The following is a 24,797-nucleotide window of genomic DNA, read 5'->3' as shown; positions in this document are numbered from 1 at the left end:
ACGTCAGGTGGGACATCCAGTAAATCTTTATTTATATTTAGTTTTTAGTTGAATTTTAAATTTTTGAATTTTAAATTTTTTGAATTTTTAATTTAGTTGAATTCATTAGTTTCCTTTACACGTTCGTACAAGCTGTATATCTGCTTCTAATGATGGATTTGGGTTATGACCGTAAAATATTTTAAACTGTGTTAATTTGTAACAGAATAAATGCTAAGCAATAACTGTATATTTTATTATTTTTAATACTTTCGTTTTTAACTTCTTGTCTGTTATTAATGATTCTAATATGTTCAATTAGCGTAGACGAAATCTTTCACGTAGGCGGTGGAATTTGTGTTTGTAAAATATATTTTAATTTTGTATACCTGCTTTAATTTTTAGTTATACTGCTATTAAATTCCGTACCGTTATATAAAGGATAATAGCCCCGTAAAAATTGCTTGTTATTTTCAAAGAGTGTACATATTGTTCTGCCGGATCTATTATAAACTTTTCTACACGTGCAAATAACGGAGAAATGTAATATAAAAATATACCTGAAATTCTTTGTTTCCGATTTACGACTGGTGAAAGAGAAGTGAAAAGGTTTTTCTTTGTTCGATTCAACTAACAACAATGTTTCTTTTCTTCTTCAGAATACAATGCTTTAAAAGTTTTACCGGTTTATTATTCATTTATCAAAGTTATCGGAGGTCTTACCAAAAATACAGGGGTTTACCCCAATTTATTGAATTTCATACCAGATTTAATACCAGAATAAATACTTAAGATACGGTTCTCGGAACTATTTTATTGCTTTTTTCAGGTGAAAAACAAAACAATTCAATAATTTTGTCCCTTAAATCTAATTCTATTTTGCGGTAGTTCCACACCGAGTTGGGTCTCAAACAACCGTTTTTAATTGCAACAATTATATTTAACGTTAATTAAACCAGGTTAGCGAGCTAAGCGAGTGTAGGTTATTACTTTTTTTAGTACAGCCTTTTTTTTTACCAGGATATTTCGAAATCTGTTAACCTTAGAGATCGCTATCGGGTAATTTTCTATTTTAATTTTTAGTTATCGTTTCAATCCCCGCCACAGCTTATTTGTGTTTGTCCACATATACCGGTGAAATTCCGAATGTATCATAATGTTAGTAAATATTTAAATGTTTAACCCGAGGTATTTGGTATGTGTCTACATTCACTAGAGAAAAATCGGTCGACATTCTTAAATTTTGATCTTTCACGTTTACCTGTATATTACACGCGTGTAGTGCGAAATAACGAAATATTGTGTGCGGGAACTATGTGAATTATGAGGGATTTAATTAGGGTGAAAGGGGTTTCTGACGACAGATTTGTTTTATAACTCGTAACTTACGTCTTAAATAAAGCTAGATTATGTATCAGATTTAATGAAAATCAGAGGCCATTCCATACAGACAATTTAACTACAGTTACTTTTTTCGTGCAATTCTAAATCCGGTATGAAAATAATTCCGTTATTTAAAGGTCGTTCTGTCAAACGGGAATACAGATCTACGAGAGAATTAGGTTAATACATTAAAATACGTTCAGTATTACACAAAGTGAAGCGTAGAAAATTGTTATTTTCAACAGCCATAATGAAAGAAGTTTGTAACATAAGTTTTGCAAGCATATATAGTGTTTAGTTTACGTTCCTTTTCTATCTTCAACGGTTTTTATTTTCCTTAGCCTGATGACATTTCCGTACGGAGTAAAATTAAAGTTTGGAAACTAGTTTTTATTTTGAAACCGTGGTGGAATATTAGAAGGTAGAAATAAAGATGGATCTTCGTAGTTGTGATGAGTTTGAAATATTTTGTCAGCTGTCTTGGATCCGTCATATTCAATCAATTTCTTTTTTTAAATAGGAAACGATACGTGATTTTAATGTAATGTTTTGCGGAAATAATGGCGAAAATCAGTTATCATCAACTCTTTTTTATTTTATTTATGAGCAATGAAAGTTGGAAGGACGGAAAAATCGCGATAGAAATAAAACGAGTTAAAACCCCTGTAGTAACTTTTTTGTTTCGTATACCCTTCAGAATTACATTTGATAACGAACTTTAAACAGTTAATGTTTGAATTATGACCCAAACCCTAATAATAGCAGCCTTTCGATAATTATAATAAAAAATAATTTGCAATACTACTAGAAATTAAACGGCCTGGTCAACTGAGGTATTGTTTACTTTAATTATCATATTTAATTTAAAATTTACATTTATATTTTCAGTTCTAAATTATTTAATACAACAAATTTTGAACAAATTTAAACAATTTTGAAGTTCAAAAATTTATTACAGATAGAAGGTAAATCAGTTGTTATTTTAGTACAGTGCGAATTATTAACTTCTCATTTTGGCTTCAACATATACAATTACAGCATTTATATATATACATATTTAATAACCCTTTGACAACATTTGGAACCATCGCCTTCTTTCCTTTCCATACTACTTCTACACAGTCTAATTTGAATTTCGTTGTCAAACAGAAAATATGTCGTTTATCTTGCCACTTCAGCATTATTTTTTCCTCTTTATCGCTGTATGAATTTCATTTTTATTTAATTTTAAAGTAGATTTATATTTTTTTTTTAGCTTATAGAACTCTCTTCTTATTAATAAATTTATATCCATGATCAATATCAAATCCTGCTTAGGTGTGACATTTTTCATACACTATAAAGTGACATTTCCATGTTCCATGCACTAGCTTCATGCTTATATTCCAATAAAACAATATATAAAAAAAATTAATATTGTTTACAATCAATTTTTATGAGAAAATGTAATCATATATTCTTATTTAGTAAATTCTGACTATTATAAGATATATTTTTATAATATGTTAAGTATTTATGAGAAATAAAATTAGATTTAAAAATCTTAGGTAACATTATCTCTGATGATCGTGATAAATTATATTTATCATGATAAAAAATTTCACCGTAAGCAATATTAACACCACTGTCAGTAAGATTAGAAAAACTAAATCATGAGAATTACTCGAACAGTTTAACAAATTATTTGATTGCAGAAGCTTACAATTTGTAAAAAACAACATCATCTTGTAAAGTAGTGTTGTTTTCAACACCCATTTATATGGTGAGTAACAGCATTTTTAATATTTAGCAAAAGAAACATTTCTTAGGTTTTCCATACAAAACCTGGCAGTGTAAAGTCACCTAATACTAATAATAATTTAACTGTTGCTGCGCTGTTTGTGTATGATAAGCGAATTACATATACAATTTATTTTACTTTTATAAATTGTACAATAAATCATAAACATATTTACTTTGTAGCATTTATTTATTGTTTTTATTACAGAAAATAGATTCAGTACAACTGAAAGAGGAGGAACTGCTTGAAATTATGAATAATCAAAAAATATCTCTAACAATTGAAGAGTTTAACTTAGTTAAACCAGAAAATTTAAAAGTTGAAAATGAAGTGGTAAGTGTTAGATTTTATATACAGTGGCACACCAATTATCCAGATGGACATTTCAAGGCCAAATCTGGATAATTGAAAAGGGTAATTTAAAAAAGGTTGTGTGATTCTATTTTTAATGGGTAATACTATAAGTAAAAAAATAAAAAGTAAATGTGTTTCAGTTAAATTAAGAAGAAATTTGAAAAAATGAAAATACAATGTACAGTGTAAGAGAAAAGAGATAGTAATATAGTACAAAAGATACATTATATAGACATTTGCTTTTATAATCAGTTTTACAAAGGTTGGTATATATATATATATATGTATATATATATATTTTGTTACTAATATTTGTTGAGTTGCAAATAGGCAGTTAAGTAACACTGCTGTAACAGCTGATTTTTGAAGTCAAAAGGTTGTAAAGTTCAAATCCTAGTAAAGTTTAGTTGCTTTTATTGATAATTGAAATCTAAACCATGGATACGTATAGACTTTGATTGTTGGGGTTCAATAAACCATATTTCACAGGAATGTTACGCCTGAGTGTACAAGACTAGGCATTGTTTACATGTCATACATATCATCCTCATTTAAGTGTACGTTCGTGTTCACTAGTTGGTTACCAGTTTCAAAAAGAGTAATGACAATATTAGTGGTGTAGCCATGATTAGGAGTTTTTACAATTTGTGTGCCTGCATCTACATATGCTATCAAATTTTATTTTCATATATCCAGTTTCTGGCTCTGAAATGTCTTAATATCAAAGTGTGCTCATTTTATTCTAATAAAGTGAATGAAATTTAGCCTATCTTTCCAGTAAACTTTCATCATCTGCTAAAATTTTTTCTGGTGTATATACACCTCTGAATTTTTTAACAAGACAATAATCGATTTTATTTTTTGGAGATTTATATGTATTATTTTCATCATGAGTAAAATTGAGGAAATACAATAAAAGTTTGATTCTTTGGGCTAAAACATTTCCAAATCCAAGAGTTGTAAAAAGGAGATTGTTTGTGTAATAACTTTCAGTTTGTGGCTTTCAGGTAATTCCTGATAGCATATATACAGCTACAAACAAAAGCATCTCATAATTATCAGTCTGTTCCCACAGGTGAAACCTCAAAAACTGGTTTAGTAGTTATTTTTTTAAAAATAAATCTTTGACATAAAGATTAGTCTGCTTGACATAAAGAATGTCAACTAATTTATTTGTAAAAAATAACCCGAATAATGAATATACATTGTTAGGACATATAGAATAGAGAAACAATATGATACTATCGCTTCAGCAATAAATTAGAGTAAAAATGGAACTAGACTCACATATGTTACAGTAACCCATCAACAAACACAATAAAATGGGTCAATTCATAATTCATCAGTGGCACTTTTCAGCAAAATAGTGGATGACGAATTATTTCGTCAAAGGAAATTTTTATCAGGGTAGTTATTTGATGAGTTATTTCATCAAAAACTATGAAGGGGTTAAATAATTTGTGTCTTCTTTTCTGTCTTTGATGGGTTGAAAGACCTTTTTTTTAAATTTACAATGGTATATTTAAGTTTGTCAGAATAAAAAAAGATATTTTATTGAATATTAATTAATTTCAACATTTTTGTAAGGTTTTTTCATCTTATTTTTATAGAAATCTGAGATCTCATTAAATGACGACATTCCACCTCGGATTAATCTTAAAATTAATGATGTACACACTGTAAAGGCAGAAGAAGAGGAGGAATTTTATCCAGGTCATGTAAGTATTTATAATTATTGGATATTACATGATGGACATACATGATGAGGTTGGACAGAACCCTGAAAAAGAAACTAAATTATGAAATATAGGTAATAGGAACTATAGTAACTAAAGTACACACGCCTTTGACAATGAAAAATTCATAACTTATTTCTTTCCAATGGCGGCAGAAATATTCATTAATGAAGTAGAAGAATAAATCTATCTTTTCCTTAATGAATTTCTTTAATTCACAACTTCACCCATCTTGGGAGTGAAGAAATAATGAAATTTTTAATATCTCAATGTTCAAGGGAGCTACGGCCTCGGTTAATGGCTTAAAACCTTCTCTGGGGTAACACATATGTATTCTGAAATTTGAAAGTAATCAGTCAGCTTCCTCTCACATGATGCATGAGCAAACAGACAAACTATATATATATTCCCAGTTTGAATTTTCAAAATCGGATGATTGTTTTCTGATATAAGAGCACCTCCAAAAAAGTTGTCCAGGGGCACCCCGTTTGTTAATAGTTCATAGTAATGATTGGGCTAGCCTCCCATGAGGTGTTCGTATACCTCACCACTCTAGCCTCACATGCATACCCCAAGGGAAGGTCATTATTGTTAAACAGAAAGAAATTGTTCAAAATTTAATATTACTCATTATTTTTGTAATATTTTCAGTCGACTGATATGATGCATTCAGTTCAACCTCACCTCACACAGTGATGACTCACTGTTCATTAAAGATTGTGCTTCAAGCGGAAAATCTCCACTACTACAGATATATACTCATTTTTTTTTTTGAGATTGAAAACATATCTAAAAACCTTCTCAGTTATGCTGAGAAATGTGGGTAAAAATTTGGTTGAAAGTGATTAAGGAGTTTTTTTGTTTATCCCAAACAAACGAAAACCCTCTGCCTCTTTATATAATAGTATAGATAGAGATAGGAAGTATTATCAGCAAGTACTGCTTTGTTAAAGTGAAGCTTAATTCTAAGAATATATATTAAATTAATTTTAATTTCCCCAAAAAGATTTTTAATTTGAAAAAATTAACAGATTGCTGGCATGCCGAAATAAGAAAATGAGTGAAAAATCTCATACACAACCCAGCAGCTGTTTTTAACATATGAATAGATGTTTTTAACATTTTTATGTATTCATTCAGAACAAATAAATTTTGCTGCTTTTGCAAAATAAATTCTAATTTTCTTATCATTAAACTTTAAAATCCAATATCTTCATTGTTTGCATACTATCTAATTCATAAACTATCTACAATGCTAACTTCACTCATCGTAAAGTTCTTGTTCAGCTATTATAATGATTATTACTGTACATCCATTCTCAACATAGAATATTTTCTCGATGTATGGAAAATAGCTGAAACTAATCAAACTAGGTAAACTACCTGATGGTATAACATCATATCGGCCACGTAGTATGAGAAGTGTGCAGCAGTAACTGACCCGCTAGACACAATCAATGTAATAGATGTCATGTTGTTAGAGTCGTGAAATGGACAGTTAAGGCCTGTCACTGTAATCTGTGCAGATGGGTGGTGTCTGCATAATTAGTTCATGTTGGATTTTGGAAATGAAATCTTACTGGTTCATGGCAGTTTAATAATTTTTTGAAGTACTTCGTATATTTTTGCAATTGTCTTTGTTGTTAAGGCCTAATTTTCCATTTTTATTCTCAAGCAAATGCTGGGTAATTGTATTTGGTAAGTTTTTAAATTTTTGCAAGAGGTAAATTTTTTAATTTATTTATTTATATTTAATTTAATAGACAGGCATGAGACCCATGAATGCAAAATCATAAGTACATAATAAAATAGAAAATAGTGTTTTTTTTTTGTTTTACATCGGAAGTGGGAAAACATGCCTAAACCAAACGCTCAGCAGCCTGTACATACTGGGTGTGAGGTTCACCGCCTACTGCAGTGGACTCGCTAAAAGCCCATTCCCTCAGGCAATGTGGTACTGGAACTGCTGTAAAGGCTCAACTTCAGCACTACGTGCATCACAGGTACACCTCACATTCATGAAAATATTTACACACCACATTCACATGATATTTACAACTCAATATTTACTATACAAGTAGATTCTTAACTCCATACAGCTATGCTAGCCTTAGATGGCAGGAATGCATTTCATGGGAGCCATTGCTGATGGCAGTGTCGAGGCACACCTGTCATCTGCCCCCAAAGACTGGTGCCCAGCACTACCCTCAACTGACATCTTTGCTGCTCACCTCATGTTCTTCCTTTAGTAGTTTCTGGTGGAGCGCTCCACCAGAAACCACTGTGAACACATGGTCCAACTCTCACCGAACAAGAGCATCAACTGCATGACCTCTAAGCGAGTCCAAACCATCACATGCCAATTCTTCCTTCCACCTAGGACACATGAAAAAGATGTGCTCCAATGTGTTACTTTCTTCACAATACTGACATTGATCTGTACACCTCCTTCCAATCCTGCAGACGTAGACCCCAAATGACCCTTGGTCTATTGACCAATACAGCAGCTACTTCTGGGAACAAAATATAGCTCTAATGTCCTTTTGGATTCTTCCACCTCCTTTTTTTTCCTACTCTCCCCGATCGGATATCCAATTAAGTATACTCAGTCGGGGAGAGTGTCCTTTTACTCTCAAAGGAGGCGTCCCCCACCCGCCGGCTATACGTCCGGCACGGCAGGTTGGCCTCCCCGGTCTCGGATCTTTTGTTTTACATTGCCTGCCTCTAATCCCCCGCTTTAGAGCCAAGGTCCGGCTATGCCGTCCCCCAGCGCCTCAGCAGGGAACCGGGACTCGGTCTTTACGCCTTTGGCCTCTAATCGACAGCGCTGACCCCACAAAGAGCCTAGGCTCCCGCAGGGACGACCCCGCCGACCGGGACTTGGTCTTTTATTTTAACCCAAACTCAAACTCCCCTGGAGTTCACCCCCTTCTCAGGTACCCGCACACCAAGGCGTACAGGCCCTCCATGGAGTGACTGTCCGCCCTACCCTACTGTTTATACTCCCATTCTTCTGTCTTCATCCTCTTTGGCCCGCAGGACCTCCCCGGCGAACCTGCGGAACCATTCCCAGTTCTCATTGTTGTACCCCAACCGGTTTATAAGATTTTCTGGTGTAAGACCATTAATTACTATTTGACCTCTGTTAAAATCTTGGACATATGAACAACGTATGTTCGGCATCGTCGTTCTCTGGACAATAGATGCACTGCGGGGTGGCTCTCTTCCCGATCCTATACAGATACTGACCGAAAGAGCCGTGCCCCGACATTAATTGTGTCATGTAAAAATTGACATCTCCGAGTCTATTGTTATTCCAGGTTTTAATATTAGGGATTAGGCGTCTGGTCCATTCTCCCACTCTGGACCCTGCCCACTCTTTTTGCCATTCTTGTTCTATAATCCCTTCCATCTCTTCTTTCGACATACCGCTGTGTCTGAGGGTTCTGGCTTTTATCTGAAGGTCTATGGGTAGGACCCCGGTCAGTACGCACAGCGCGTAATACGATACCGTACAGTAACTAGCAGCTACACGCAGCAATGCCAGTCTATGGACACTTCTCAATTTCTTTTTATTTCGTTGTATGTTCATTGCCGCCCCCCATTTGGGAGCCGCATACAGTACCGCCGAAGTGATAGCCGCGGTTATCAATCTTCGAATAACCATTTTAGGTGTGCCGTGGTTTTGAAATAATCCTCTTAATCCCTTTACAGCAGGAGTAACTCTCCCACAAATCATATCAATATGCTTGCTGAACCTTAAACTTTTGTCCAGAAGTACCCCCAAGTATTTTGTTTCTTTTACTTCATCGATTCTCTGTCCTCTGATATTTAGATTCACACTTCTTAATGGTCTTCTACCCGAGAGGACCAGGCAACAGGATTTATTAGGAGCTATTTCTAATTTGTTATCCTCCATCCATTCATCTATTGTTCTAAGTGCTTGGTTTGCCTTGTTCTCCAGTTCATTAATATCTCTCTCTTCTACTAATATTGCGATATCATCCGCGTATCCTACTATCGATACCCCTTCGGGGTAGGTCAGCCTGAAGATTTTATCATAGAAAATATTCCATAAGGTTGGGCCAAGGACAGATCCCTGCGGCACCCCTCCGAATACCTGAAATATGGCTTTCCTTTCTAGGGTTTTGACCTCTATGAACCTATTTTGCAGATAGTGATCTATCTGGTTTACTAAGTATTTACTTATTTACATGGCTTGAAGCGCCTCAATGATGGCTGTCCAGGAGACCGTACCAAATGTGTTTCTAACATCAAGCATTATGATCATGGGGATTTTTCTAGTCCTCCATGTACCGCTTCTGCAATTTAATGCCCAGTTTTTTACCTTCTCAACTCCGGTCACCGTGGACCGTCCCTTTCTAAATCCGTATTGTTCCGGATGTAGACATTGTTTTTCCTCTCTAAGTCTATTTTCTAACAACCTTTCAACTACTTTTCCCATATTATTTATGAGCGTAATCGGTCTATATGCTGTGTTCTCTTGAATTTGTCCTGCCTTTGGGAGGAAGACTGTTCTTGCTTCCTTCCAGCATTCAGGGAAGCTTCTATTTTGTAGGCCGTAGCTGGCTACATCGACTATTTCCCAAGGTACAATTCTAGCTATCATCTTAATGATGGTCGCTGGGATGCCATCTGGGCCGGGGCTTTTCTTATTTTTTAATTTATTTATAGCTTCCATGACCTCTTTTTGTGTAAATCTTCCTCCCTGGCATTCTATCACCTCTCTATTATATTGCTCCTCCGTTCTGGGGAATAACTTTCTGATCTGCAACGCAGCCGTTTCTTCATTCAGTGTCGGAGCTTGTCTCCCAAGACGCTTGGTTACTATTTTGAAAGCCTTTCCCCACGGATCAGCATTCAACTCCTCGCATAGTTCTAACCATTTCCTTCTTTTGGCCTGCTTTATGAGGAAGTTAAGCGTCTTTCTCGCTTGCCTATATTGCTCTGTCGCAATGTTACATCCTATTTCCGAACCAACTCTAGCTCGCACCTCTGGGCCGTCCTCTTGTGTCTTTGCATAATTCTACGCTGTTCCTCTATCTCCCTGGACCACCAGTAGACCATATTATGTTTAATATTATTTCTCCTCGGTATGTTCACCATCTCTTCTTTAACTATATTTTGGAATATTTCAGGTGTTATCTGAGTACTATTTCTAATTCTATTTGCCGCATTATTAGCCACTCTATATATCTGTTGATCAGACAGTCTGATATTGTTATTTATCTGTCTTATTTCTGGCCGTTTCTCTCTGAAGTTAACAAAGATGGCTCTGTGATCGCTGGCTGTTTCGTCATTAAGAACCATGAAATCAGCTGCATCAGTGCGCATCCTTCCATCAATTATAACTAAATCCAGGACCGATTGATGCGCTCTTGCTTGGTAGGTGGCTGTTCCGTCATTAATAATGTCATTCCTGTCGCTGCCAGCAATTCCTCCAGGAGTTTTCCTCTAGCGTTCGAGGAGACCGCTCCAGCTAGAACAGTCCTGCAGTTAAAGTCTCCAAGGACTACAATTCTCTTCCGAGCTCGTATAATGACTTGTTGGAGGTCAAGGAGTCTTAAGGAGTCTTAATTATGTTGGACATTGTTCTTAAGAGATTCCCTGCTGCAGTTAGGGCTGATATATACACCTATTATAATCTTATCGCTTACTTCAACAGCAATGAGTCCGTCACCTCTACCATACAGATCATAATCCACATTTCCAACGATCTTTCTAATTGCCACATCACCATTCCCATCGGTCAGCCACTGTTCTCTGGCCGCCAAATACACATTAGGTTCGGTGGCCACCAGGAAGTCCGCTTCGTATCTAGCTGCTATTTCTATGCTCAAATCACTAGAGAGTAGGCTCCTGTTATTATTAACTAGTATTACTTTAGTCATGACCTTTGTTACAGCACGGGTTCCCGGTCCTATGTGAAGTGGCTCCACAGTCCAGGCATATGGTTGCCTCCTTGCAATCTTTAATTACATGGCCGGGTTTACCACAGTTGAAGCAGAGGTTTGAACAGTCCTGGCCTCTGCACTCTCTTCTGCTGTGACCGACATCCCAACATCGATAACATTTCTCTATATCCGTCCGGATGTAGGCCCTGCAACTCACCCACCCTACTCTCAGCCTTGCTGCAATTAATTTCGTTGCATTCCTTTGACTTGTGACTACCGTGGCATTTTTTGTGTTTCCAAATGCCTCCCTTAGTGATGTGACCTGAAAGTTTTCTCCTTGTCCTAGTACCTTCTCTACCGCTTCCCTGACCTCTCGCTCAGTAGTGTCGCCTAGCATGTCTTTTACATGAACGACTGTTCTGCGGTCTCCTCTTGTTCTTATATCCACCTGGAGATCCTCTGCTCTGTTCTTCAGCAGGGAGGAAAACTCCCCCGCCTTCTGCGCCCCACTAATTCAGACCTCTAGTTGTTGATCCCTTCCCTGTTTAATTGAGTATTTTGCCGGCCTCCTCAACCTTAACCTTTTCTTTCATGGTTTTCAACAGATCGGCATAAGATTTACCGGGGGCCCTTACTACAACCGTTTTACTTTCAATGACCGGGGGGGGGTTCCCCTTCTTGTTGATACCGACCTCGACCTTGCCCTCCCTTGTTCGCTCAGGCTGGGGAGTAACATCCTCGGCAAGGTCTTACCCTTCCTCATCATGTATATTACTATTTTTCTCACTATGATGCCCGCTGGACCACTGGGAACCACAAAGACAGCTGACTCCAGCTTACCTACAGCTCTTCGTAAGGCCTATATAATATGAGAGGCCATTATCTTATCTCCTTCTCTAGAGTCATACATTACCGTGTACCTAATTCCGGTATTTGTGATCTTTCCATCTTCAAGGATGGTGGAGTCTTGTAAGATCATTGTCCCAGGTGCTGTCCCAGCATACCGGCTGGATGGCTTTAATCCATTCAAATCGATGAAAAAACAGCTGTCATCTCCTGGTCTTAGATCTTTCTCCTGGGTCAACCTGTTCATTACCCAGGTTGACCATCGTGTGGGTAATTGTCTATCAGTTGTTCATCTGTCAGCTCTACATCTAGAATATCTTGCATCTCGTTCCTGCTATGACTTTCGGTTTGCGTACTTTGGTCAACTGTGTCTGGAGTCTCATCATTTATTCGTAAACCTTTATAAATTTCTGTCAGCTCCCTCTCATGAGCCTTGATTGCCGTTACACTGGCCTTGCCAGTTAGTTGCCTAAGCTGTAATAGTGCATTACCCAGCCTGTACGTAACCTCCTTCAAATTAAGGGGGGCCTCCTCTTCTTCTGATGAGCCTGCTCTCGGCCGCTTGGCGGTTCTCCCCTCTACTTTCTTCCACTTTGCTTTTCCTTGATTTAATCCTGTAATGTCCATGTCTTCTGAGACTTCAGAAACACTATCCCTCCTTCCGGCAGTTCCCCTCGAGGGCCCAGCCTCTGGAGAGGCCTTATCTTCTATTGGAAGCGAGCTTCAAATTCGAAATCGGGGGTTGATTCCGAGTCCTATGATACCCCACACGGGCGGGTGCCCCCCAAAAAATTTGGGGGGGAAGTAAAATGTATGTGTCCAAATCCGGGGTCAAAAATTTTGGGGGGGTCAAAATATGAGGGGCGGTCAGAAGGTCAGAAATCTTTGGTTTCGGATAGATATTTGGGAATTTTGGTTCTATGATAAAAACTATAGGAGATATGGAGGATAGAAGTTTGCCCGTGTAATGTATCGCAAACACTTCGAAAAATTTCTACTAGTACACAGTAAAACTTCTGAAAATTTTACAAGTCCTTGTTTACTTGTATTTCAATGATGTCACGAACAAGCTTGACTTGCAAAATTTGTCTCTATATAAGTTAAATGTATATACTTGAACACTTAAAAAAAAAAACCTTATTCAAAGTACATTTTGACTCACTCTGTCCGTGTAGTTGTATTTACTTACAATCCCACACCCCTTCGGTTCTTAACCGTTGTCCAAAAGGGCAGTAGCAATAAAAGTTCTCTACACTTTCCTCAAAATTTTGTATTTTCAAAAAAAAAAAAAAACCGAAACTCAAAAAACTTTGCACTTGTGTCCATTAACCATACCACTATAATTTCCGATGTCCGTACCCAGTAAAAAATCCAAAAAACCCAATCAAAAAGTAAAATATCGCGGAGTAGGAAACACGTCTGCACTCGGTTCCGTCCACAACTCGACTCGACTTCTTCCACCTCCTGCTATTCAATAAACATACGGGTCCTTGCCTTCTGTGACCCTATCCCTTTTTTCCTTGGCTATGAGGTCAAATGGTGGCATTCACACCACCACTAGTGAAGCATCCAAGGAAACTGTCCTATATAATTGGGCTACCCTGATTGCCAACTTCCTATACTTGCTGTTCAGTCTGAAGGCCTCCCACCTTACCGCCATCACATACAATATTCTATGTGATAGCAGTAGTATCGGCTATATATCCAACACTACCGTAGACGCTAATATCCTGCGTTTAGATGCCCTGGGACCTCCGACATTGGCCAATAGCCTCATCAGTGTTGAGAACATTCGCTCCGCCTTCGTGGCCACCTAAAATAGATTTATCATTGTTTTTGTTAGCTTATTTTAAAAAAACTTTGGAATGATTACATAAAGATTCCTCAACTTTAACAGTATAATTAAAAAATAAATCTCGACTTAGAGTGTTACAAATATTTTGTTCTTAAATATATCTTAATAATAAGGTAGATCCATGTTGTTTTTGAAGCTTATGGAAGTTTTTCTCATTAATAATTGTGTAAATTCTCAGTACAGAACTGCTTCAAATATTACATTTTTTATAAATATTTTTGGTAGATGAGTATCAACAATATTGTTAATATGTTTCATTTTTTTGTTTTTTATTACAGCAAGATTTACTACAGCTGAAAGAGGAACTACTTGATATCGAAAAAGATCATTTAGCAATTGAAGACACCGACTTGAATAAGACAGAAAATTTAGAAGTTAAAAATGAAGTGGTAAGTAAGGATATTAGATTCTGCATACAGTGAAAACACCAATTGTCCAGATGAACCTTTGCAAGGCCAGATCTGGATAATTGGGTAAAAATTTACTTTAATAAATTATAATACATATATCTTTTTGCTAAATGAATTGAAAAAAGTTAAATTAAAAAAACCAGTAAAATTAAGATCGATAAAAAAAAAATCCCTATTGAAGTGAAGATTTATTTGAAAAAATTGAAATTATAAGTTAAACACAGAGAGAGAATTACAGAATCTTCTCAGAGGGCCTACCTTTTTTGGAAATGACTATGATGAATTTCAACAATTTTCTGTCTGAATTGAAGAGGATTGTACGTCTCACCACTTTTCTTATGTAAACTATGAGCATTGAATACAGTGATATTGAAAAGTTGGCAGAACTGCTTTTATATCGCCCGTTTTGTCTTTTTCTTTTGAATGGATATGCTCTCAGCATTTGATCCACCTTATCAACTCGGTCTATAAAAATATAATCGTTGACAACATTTGGAACTATTGTCTTCTTTCCTTTCCCAACTACTTCTACGCTCTATATGTTTATTCGTCAAACCCAAGACATCTCATTTAACTTCCCACTTCAACATCATTTTACCCTCCTTATCACACATTGAATGAATTTAATTTTTATTTAATTTTAAAATAGATTTATATTGTGTTTGAAGCGTATGGTGTTTTCTTATTAATAATTGCGATAATAAGTTCATTAGAGGACTGCTTTGATAATTACATTTTTGCATAAGTATTTTTGGTATTTTTTAGTCAACAATATTATTAATACATAGTTACGATTCATCAGCAAAAATTCCTATATCATGATCCATATCAAATCTTGGTCAGGCATGACATTTTTCATATGTTATAAAATTCCATTTCCATGCTCCACACAAGTTTCATACTTATGTGATGATATAAAAAATAAATATTATTTGCAATCAGACTCGTATGATAAATGCTGAATATTACAGAATTAATATTTTTATTATCTGGTAAGTATTTATGAAAAATAAGATTAGAATTTCAAAATTTTATTTAATGTTTTCTCTCATGTTCATGATAAAAAATTTCAACAAAAGCAATATTGATACCGTCAGTAAGATTAGAAAAAACTAAATCATAAGAATTACAGCAACAGATTAACAAATTGATTGTAAAAGATTACAATTTGTAAAAAACAATACCACCTTACAATTTGTGAATAGCAGCATTTTTGATAAAATTTAGCAAAAGAAACATTTTCTGGAATAAAACTTGGCACATTAAAGGCAACTAATAATAATAATAATTATTATTATGTGGCTGCACTATTTATGTGTGTGGTAAGTGAATTATATAAATAATTTTTTTTTATTTTATAAATTTTACAATAAATCATGAACATAATTACTTTTAGCATTAATTTATTGTTTTTTTATTACAGCAAATAAATTTAGTAGAACTAAAAGAGGAGCTTGACATTATGAGTAGTGATAATGAAAAACAATCCCTATCAATTGAAGACACCAACCTAGTTAAATCAGAAAATTTAAAAGTTGAAAATGAAATGGTAAGTGTTAGATTTTGTATATAATGGCACACCAATTATCCAGATGGACCTTGCAAGGCCAAATCTGGATAATTGAAAAGGGTAATTTAAAAAAGATTTGTGGTATACAGTGCACATATCATTCTATATTTAATGAGTAACAAGTAAAAAAAAAAAAAAACAAAAAATAAAAGTAAACATTTCAGTAAAATTAAGAAGAAATTTAGAGCATATGTACAATGTAAGGAAAGAAAGATTTAGTAATATGGTGCAACAAATACAGTGTGTAGAATGTAGAAAATTACTTTTACAAAGGCCAGTATATATATATGGTTTTGTTAAATGAATTCCAAAACTGTAGTTTAAAAACCCAGTATAATAAAGATTGATAAGAAAAATACCTATTTAAGCACAGATTGGTATGAATGGTTCAAATTTTTCAAATAATATACTAGTTTTTTTTTTTAGTTTCCTTGTCTGGATTTAAGCAGTCCAGCTTGTTGGACATTTAAAAAAATGGTGTCCCGCTGTATTATGTTGAGTCGTTGCAGGTCATCTTGTGTTTCTTTCATTCAAATCGACTTTAATTTACTTACGTTGACGATGTTGGAAATTTTCTTAGCAAGTCTATCTTCACTCATCCTTTATAAGTATCATATATATTTTTGCTAAATGAATTGGAAAAAGGTCGATTGAAAAATAAACATAAATAAAAAATTTCCGGTTGAAGTGAAGATTTTTTTTTCCAAATAGTTTATTTTTTTTTTAATTTCTTAATTAGGATTTAAGCAGTGTAGTTTGTCAGATATCTTGAAAATCGCCATCTTACTGTATTGTTTTTTGTTATGTCCTTGCATGTAAATTTTGGATTCTATGCAGTTCATTTGTGAACTCATATATATTAATTATTTAGCAGGTTAAACTTTTTATAGTCCATTTTTTTCTCTCTGTACATAAATGTCTATATGTACGATATAATATTCTTTCAGCCTCTGCAAAGCACGGAATTAGAGAAACACTCTTGCCTCTAATTTCTTACTTCAATATGCTTTCAGGCCTAAGCTCATTCTCAGTGATAACTTTTATAAATTCTTTAACTATTCACAATTTATATAGTAACTATTAGCTTTTTACATTGTGTAAAAATTGTTTGTTTAAAATAAAAATTAATAAAACAAATTTTAAACTTCTAAAAATATTCAAAATGTTTTTATGGATTTTTTATTTGTAACAAATATTTGTTCAGTCAATAATGAAAAAGCATTACAATAATTATTAATTTATCATATCTTATCTTTGGATACAAACTTAATTTTAATAAAAGTGTCTCAATCAAATTCTGTTTGCAGGTTTATAAGGCTGAATTCACGTTTATATATATATATATATATATATATATATATATATATATATATATTCATCTTCAGTATTAATTTTTTCAACTATTTCCAAATTATCTTCTAAACTAAATAATAGTTTAAAACTAAATAATTTACAAAATTATTATAAAAGTGTCAGCAACATTCGAGAAACCTATTATTCTATTTTTAAATGATTTAAAATCTTCATTAAATCTATCTTTAAATGATCTATTTGTTTTATATATCTTTTCTTTTACTTCCTCTTTTTTCTATTACTTCCTCCTCCCAAATCTTAAGAAATGGCTCATTGGACAAAGATTCATTTCTAATTATGCAAAGGTGAGAGAACTGCTTATTTCGCAGAGTTGGACAAATCACATCATACTGATAATATAAAAAGAGTTGGAAAATCTGGGTAAATGAATCAAATTGCAAGAGAATTAAGTTGAAAGTTTAAAAAAACTCTTCAAAACCTTCTTGAACAACCGCCATATTTGTTTTAAATTGACTTATAAAATTAATTTTCTCAGAATTAAATTTGTGATTAATGTGTTTGCTATTTTGTTATTTTTTGCAAATACACTTGAGAAAATAAAGTGTATAATATATATATATATATTAATAACAATTGTAATATTATATTAATAGAAAATTCATATAAAAATAAAATTAAAATAATTTTCTTCTTTTTTGGCTAAATTTTGTCATAATACTTGGATTTTTCTAAAATTTTTAGCAATATAGATTTTAATGGTATTTACTACCAAAAATATTTATTTTTAGGATATGTGATTTGTATATAACTGGTATTATTACTAAGTTCCAGTCAGAATAAAATTAAAAAAAACATTTATTGGAAATTAATTTGTGTTCTTTATCTTTTTTTTTAAAAGGAATCTGAGATCTTATTGAATGATGATGTTTCACCACAGGTTAATCCTAATATGAAAAGCAATGAACTTCGAATAAAAGATTTTCACACAGTGAAGACAAAAGATGGGATGGTATTTTATCCATGTCGTGTAAGTATTAGCAATTGGCTATTGTAACAAACATGATTTGTCTCTTGTTAATTTCATTACTGTATATATATATATATATATATCATTGTGTTCGTTTAAAAAAAAATGTTTGTAACTGTATTTAGTTCTGTTTAAATAATATCGATTTATTGAGATGATTGTGAATGATAAATGGTCAATGTGTGAGAGCAAAGTGTGTTTTTGAAATTCATTGATGACTGAAATATGTGAATTTTAACCTGTTGATGGAGTTGACATTTTAGTAAGCTTTGCGTGATTTGTTGTTAATTGTATTCAGTGTTCATGTTTCAATATTTATCAGGTAGGCAGTTTAAAGTGGACTTGGTTCAGACTAAACATGGTTGTGACATAAAATCTGTAAATGAAAAGAAAATAATATAATATAAAATCTAATTTTGTGTTTACATTAGGAAGACTTAACATATCTACCACATTTTGACAAAAGATATCCGAAGTGATCACCCTGCACAGCTGATGCAGCAATGCTAAAGTAATATTATTGAGAGTCACCTGATGCAAACTGTTGTCAATGACTTCAGTTTTTTATTGTGAACATTTGCCTTCAGTTATTGATAGTGTAGGACTTGCAACTAGACAAATCGTCTAGTCAGAATTGCAGTAGACAAATCGTGGTGACAAGGAAACCACTGTTCTCCAAAATTATTGCACTGAAGCATGAATAGTTTACAACAGACAATAATAGATTAGAGTAGTAATATACACCTCCAATAATAGAGCTAATAAGAGCAGTGTAAAAGGTAACACTAAAATACATGTAGTTCAAGCCCTCTCAGTTCGTTTTTAAGTTTCTTGCCCTGTGTGGAAATACATATATATATATATTAGTGTTTCTTGCATGCGCACCTCTTCATCAGATTTATTTACTAGTTTTTTAAAATGTTTTTAATATATTGTTAGAAGAGGACGCGAATTTAGAAGAATTAAAAAAATTATATATTTTTATTTTGTTTATTATAAAATTATACATTATAAATCATGTTTTCCAGTTTGATCATATATATATATATGTTGTATTTTTATAATAAAAAAATCAACTTGAACAACCCAAGTACAGAATTATAAAGTAAATGAAATGACACTTACCTTATTTTTTATTCCAAAAGCACCTTTGCAGGATCCTGCATCATCAGCTGTATATAATATATTTATATGAAATTACATATCAAACATAATAAAAAATAAAAATATTGTAAATAGTTAATTTTAATATTAAAATTTCCATGTAGTGAAAATATCAAGAAATTTAATTTAAATAATACTAGGTAAAGTTTAGAAATTTTTCAGATATTTAAACATTAATACAAAAGATTCCTACTTGATCAACTTTAAGACAGAATATGAAGATGACACTTATAAAAGCAGCAACAGATGGCAGCACATTTTTAGATAAAAAAAAGAAATAATCATAATTTTTATAAATAGCGTGATTTAAATCCACTCAGTAATGTAAATTGGCTTTTCAGGTTACATAGCGTAAATTTATTCTATTTATATTATTTTTAAATTTAATTGTTATTTACAGTAGAAGTAGTTATTTTTTTTTTTACTGACTTCATTTGTTTTTTATATATGATTGTAGTTTTAATTTTTATTATGTTTGATATGTAATTTTATTTAATTATATTATATACAACTGATATTCAGGATCCCGCAAAAAGGCTTTTGGAATAAAAAATAAAATGTTATTTCATTTACTTTGTAATTCTTTACTTGGGTTGTTGAAGTTGGTTTTTTATTATAAAAATACAATATATTGATACAGAAGAATATGACGTTGTACTATAATCTACAGAGTGTCCAGTCTAAAAGTACAGCTTAAAATTAAGAGAACCAGTTAACATAACTTGGCAACTTTTTTTAAAATAAACATCAACTCTTGCAATGTTTTAATGTAAATTTGTCTACTTCAGTGTATGCACCTTTTGTTGCTCTTCAGATGCCTGGAAAATAATCTAACTCCTGCCAGGTGTTTAAGAGCATCAGCTTCATTATTAGACCTACACCTTCAATTTTTTTTATTTTAAATCGTCCAAATCTCAAACTTTCTTTTGTTACAACTTTTAATGAAATTTCAAGCAAAAAAGTTAGAGAAGTGATATCTGAGAGATCTAGCTGGCATTGCAGTCCGTTCTTTATCAGATCTTACATCTGGGGAAGTGTTGTTCAGGAAACTGGTAACATCTCAATATAATTGTGGTGGAGAACCATTTTGTTGGAAATGAATCCGGCAGGGGATCTGAGGAACCGGAAAATTCTGAAACAGGTCGACGTAAATCTGCCCTGTCACAGTGGGCTCCATGAAAATAATCAGTCTGATTACACCATTTTTGTTTCATCATAACTAGACATTGACTATGGGTGTGTCCCTTTCATTTTTGATTACTGCATGGAGTTTTAAGTACATTAAATTTGACAGTGTCTTTAACTATCCTGCACATATGAAAAGTTGTCTCACTACTAAATAAGATATCTAACTATAAATAAGAGTTGTAACTTGTATTCTTGCAAACTGAGTGCTTATGGTAATGTTGTGAACAGTAGAAAGAGATATTTGCAGTCCATAACTAGGTCACCTAATAAAGTTAATGGGACGGGCAGTGAATGCGTCGCTTACTTGATCCATAGCCTCATCACAACTGTAACCTTTGATGATTTCTGTCTCTTAAAGTCATACCTTTGAGGACGTTAAACTTTGACGTAAAAGAATTGATATTCCATTCAGTTTGTACAAGCTGTTAAACATGTGTACATGATTGAAACTCCATTAACAAAAGCATGCACTGAATCCGTTTTTGTGGGATCCACATCTTGATGGACTACAATCGCATTGGAGTCAGCTTGTCTGCACATCATATGCATATTCTACTGACTATTGAAAGTACCCTGAACAATTCTTGGAGATTTATGCTATCATTTGAGTCTACTAAGTAGTTAGGACTGATTTCCTAAATATAGGCCATTTGTTTTGGATACTTTAGCCCAGACAATCTGTAAAGTTTTAGCTATGTGTATAGATATGCAATAGGATAAGTAAAGTTTGTTATTACATTAAACTTTACTTGTGCATCATTAAATAATATTCCAAACGATGTTTATTTTGAATATATGTTTAAAATATTCAGTGTTTATCCATATTTTGCGGGTTATTACAAAGTAGAATAACGTTATTGTAATGGAAATAATTTTACATTAATTCATAATTATTTTTTAATTGTTGTTTTAATTTTACAGGTTATTATTGATAAATTAACCATCAAGGGAAGTACTAAGAATTGTAAGAGATGTGTAAATAATTCGGTATATGATGGAATTATAAAAGAAAAATTCAGTGAATGTAACTGTGCGAATGGTGATGTAACAACAGAAACTTTAGTGAAGGATAACGTTAACTTTTATGCTAAAGAGAAAAAAAATAGTTCTAACTTTTGTCAGAAGTCTCTTATTCATGAAAATAGTTTAAAAACAAAACTTATTGCGCATAACGAAGAGAAAAATTATGTTTGTAACTTTTGTCAAAAGTCATTTAATCACAAAAGCAATTTAAAAATACATCTTAATATTCATACAAAGAAGAAGAATTATATTTGTAACTTTTGTCAAAAGTCATTTAATTGCAAAAGCACTTTAAAAATACATCTTAATATTCATACAAAGGAGAAGAATTATATTTGTAACTTTTGTCAAAAGTCATTTAATTACAAAACCACTTTAAAAATACATCTTAATATTCATACAAAGGAGAAGAATTATATTTGTAACTTTTGTCAAAAGTCATTTAATTACAAAAGCAGTTTAAAAATGCATCTTAATATTCATAGAAAAGAGAAGAATTATATTTGTAACTTTTGTCAAAAGTCTTTTAATCTCAAATGCAATTTAAAAAAACATCTTAATATTCATACAAAAGAGAAGAATTATATTTGTAACTTTTGTCAAAAGTCATTTAATCAAAAAAGCAATTTAGAAATACATCTTAATATTCATACAAAGGAGAAGAATTATATTTGTAACTTTTGTCAAAAGTCATTTAATTACAAAACCAGTTTAAAAATGCATCTTAATATTCATACAAAAGAGAAGAATTATATTTGTAACTTTTGTCAAAAGTCATTTAATCACAAAGACAGTTTAACAAAACATCTTAATATTCATACAAAGGAGAAGAATTATATTTGTAACTTTTGTCGAAAGTCATTTAATTGCAAAAGCTATTTAAAAAAACATCTTAATATTCATAAAAAAGAGAAAAATTATGTTTGTAAATTCTGCCATAAGCTTTTTCATCGGCCTTCTAATTTAAAGCGACATCTTAATATTCATAACTGATGAGAAAAATTTCTGTTTGTAACCTTTGTCAAAAATCTTACAAGGAGTTATAGTTCAAAAAGTTATCTTAGTATCCATATTAGAGAATTGTTATTACCTTTAAAAATCTTATAGTAAGAAAATATATTATGGGAAAAAATGAATATAATTTTTTCAAGTGTGCATAATTTAAAACAACTATAACAAATTTTATCCATATAAAGATAAGGAAAACCAATCAGTCTAGGTGTTGTTCAACATTGTGGTCGTTGGTGTAAGGGATAATTATTGAAGAAATTATCTGAAGTCGAAACTTGAACAGTTTTATGGTAGGTAAACAAAAAATTAACGTTTGGCTTAGTTATGGCTACAAAGTACATTTTTTGTAATTTTATTACCACTGTAGTAGCACTGCCACTATTAGGTATTGCATCAGAGGATTAAGTAAAATGGCAGTTTTGTAGCCATGGTATTTGTGAAAAATACCATTCCTAACCGGGATTCAGATCCCAGAAAACTGAGTCATTACCACTGACTCCAAGGCTACAGACGACTTAAAAAGATGTTAGATTTATATATTACTCTAGAATGTAATATGCACGTGATGATGAATATTTTAAGACCAGAACCATGTATTATGCCAGTCAGATAACTTGGTTGGTGCTGAGAAATTCGACCATTTCAGAAAAAAATATTTGTGAAGTTCACAAGTGAGACTTCTTATACAAATCACACGTTACATGAATTTTTCTCAAATATATTTTCACAAATGACGTTGATCTTGAATGAATCTAAAACCTCATTCTGATTTTGTATTAAAGTTTACTCGCATATTAAAAACAAATAGGAGGATTCCTGCTCCTGTTGTTTGTATCGACCTCAAAAACTTTATTTTTAATTTTTTATCAACATGTAAAAAAATGACTGCTTCTTTCATGTGTCAATTTCTTAAAAATGTTTTCTTATCTTATCTCCTTGTGAGTTATTTTCCTCTTTTTGTTACTCAATAACATGGTTAAAAGTGCTCATAACCTTGAATATAAACAGAAACTAACATTTTGAAATACATGTCTCAAATCGTTGTTAATATTCCTATTATATTCTTCAATATATTCTATTCACAATAGAAAACGGTTTTGGAAAGTATAGGAGCTGCAAACTTAAACAATAGAGGGCAGAGACTTGAGATGCCAGGTCTCTTACCACACTTTGAAATTCGACCTACTTCTGTACCACTTTAACTCTCTACTGCTATTAATACATTAATGCTATCGTCGGTTCACAGCTGACCCACAAATTGAAATTCTCACAATATTAAATTTTTTTTTGGTTGACAAAATTATTGACCGTATTTGCAATGCAAAAACATACAAAGGTGGCTTTTTTGTGGTTTTATATAAAATTTAATGAGATTACCTGATTGTAGCATGTAAAACATCAAATTACTTAATATACATTATTTCAAATATCTATCATTGCATTTAAGAAATAAAATATTCAACATAATGTTTAGAATATATATAAATTAATAAAGCTAATTTGATCTAAATATGTGATTTATGTATGAAAATTACAAACGTGTTTTTTGATAAAAAGATTAACATTTTTAATGATTTTTTTTCTAATTACCGACTACTAATGAAAGTTTTTTACCCGTATTATAAAATAAACAAAGTAATTAAAAATTTAAATAATCGAAAAATCTATGCATCATGAAAATTGAAAATGTCCGATTCTTGAATGAAACGTATTTGTAACAATAAATTGTGATATTTCAAAACTAACTGGAGACAAATATGTATTGAAAAATTTTAAATGAAGAAAAAAATTGCAAGATTTTATTCAAGATCTCCATTTTTGTAACTATTTCTTATGATGTTATTTGTACTTGCATACATGGTCTCACACTCACTACAGACATTGAGATGTTTGTTGTCATTGATTGATGGACACATATGACATCGCCTGTGTTTTTTCTATAGCAATTCAGGTTCGATTTTTCCTTTTTTAATTTTTAATACATTTCTAATAATAAAGTCAGCGATGTTGGAAGTCTGGATTCTTCAAGTCGTCGTCTCATATGAGTTAAGGCAAGTGATTTTCTTAAATATGTGTCCATATTTTCTGGGCTTATTTTTCATGAACATTCGTAAGGTGCATATATCCTGAAAACTGACAAGCATCTTGTCTACAATTAGATATTTGGACGGAGAATAATTGGACTGGCAACTGTGGGGAACATTTTAAATAATTTGAAAATATGAGCAGTTTTGTCACCATC

General features: G+C 32.5%; 1 protein-coding gene across 1 annotated transcript in view; it reads left to right on the top strand.

The window, feature by feature from the left end:
• The window catches only part of LOC142317979 (uncharacterized), a 62,550-nt gene that overhangs the window by 18,070 nt on the left and 19,683 nt on the right, over positions 1 to 24,797 (top strand). The window contains exons 2-4 of the mRNA XM_075354513.1: positions 15,682 to 15,807; positions 18,041 to 18,169; positions 21,443 to 21,638. Coding sequence (XP_075210628.1) covers positions 15,682 to 15,807; positions 18,041 to 18,169; positions 21,443 to 21,638 — 451 coding nt within the window. The remainder of the gene's footprint in view (positions 1 to 15,681; positions 15,808 to 18,040; positions 18,170 to 21,442; positions 21,639 to 24,797) is intronic.

Source organism: Lycorma delicatula, chromosome 1 (genome assembly GCF_047948215.1).
Source record: "Lycorma delicatula isolate Av1 chromosome 1, ASM4794821v1, whole genome shotgun sequence".
Lineage (NCBI taxonomy): Eukaryota > Metazoa > Arthropoda > Insecta > Hemiptera > Fulgoridae > Lycorma > Lycorma delicatula.
The sequence above is the reverse complement of the archived record's forward strand: the minus strand, read 5'-3'. Positions and strand labels throughout refer to the sequence as shown.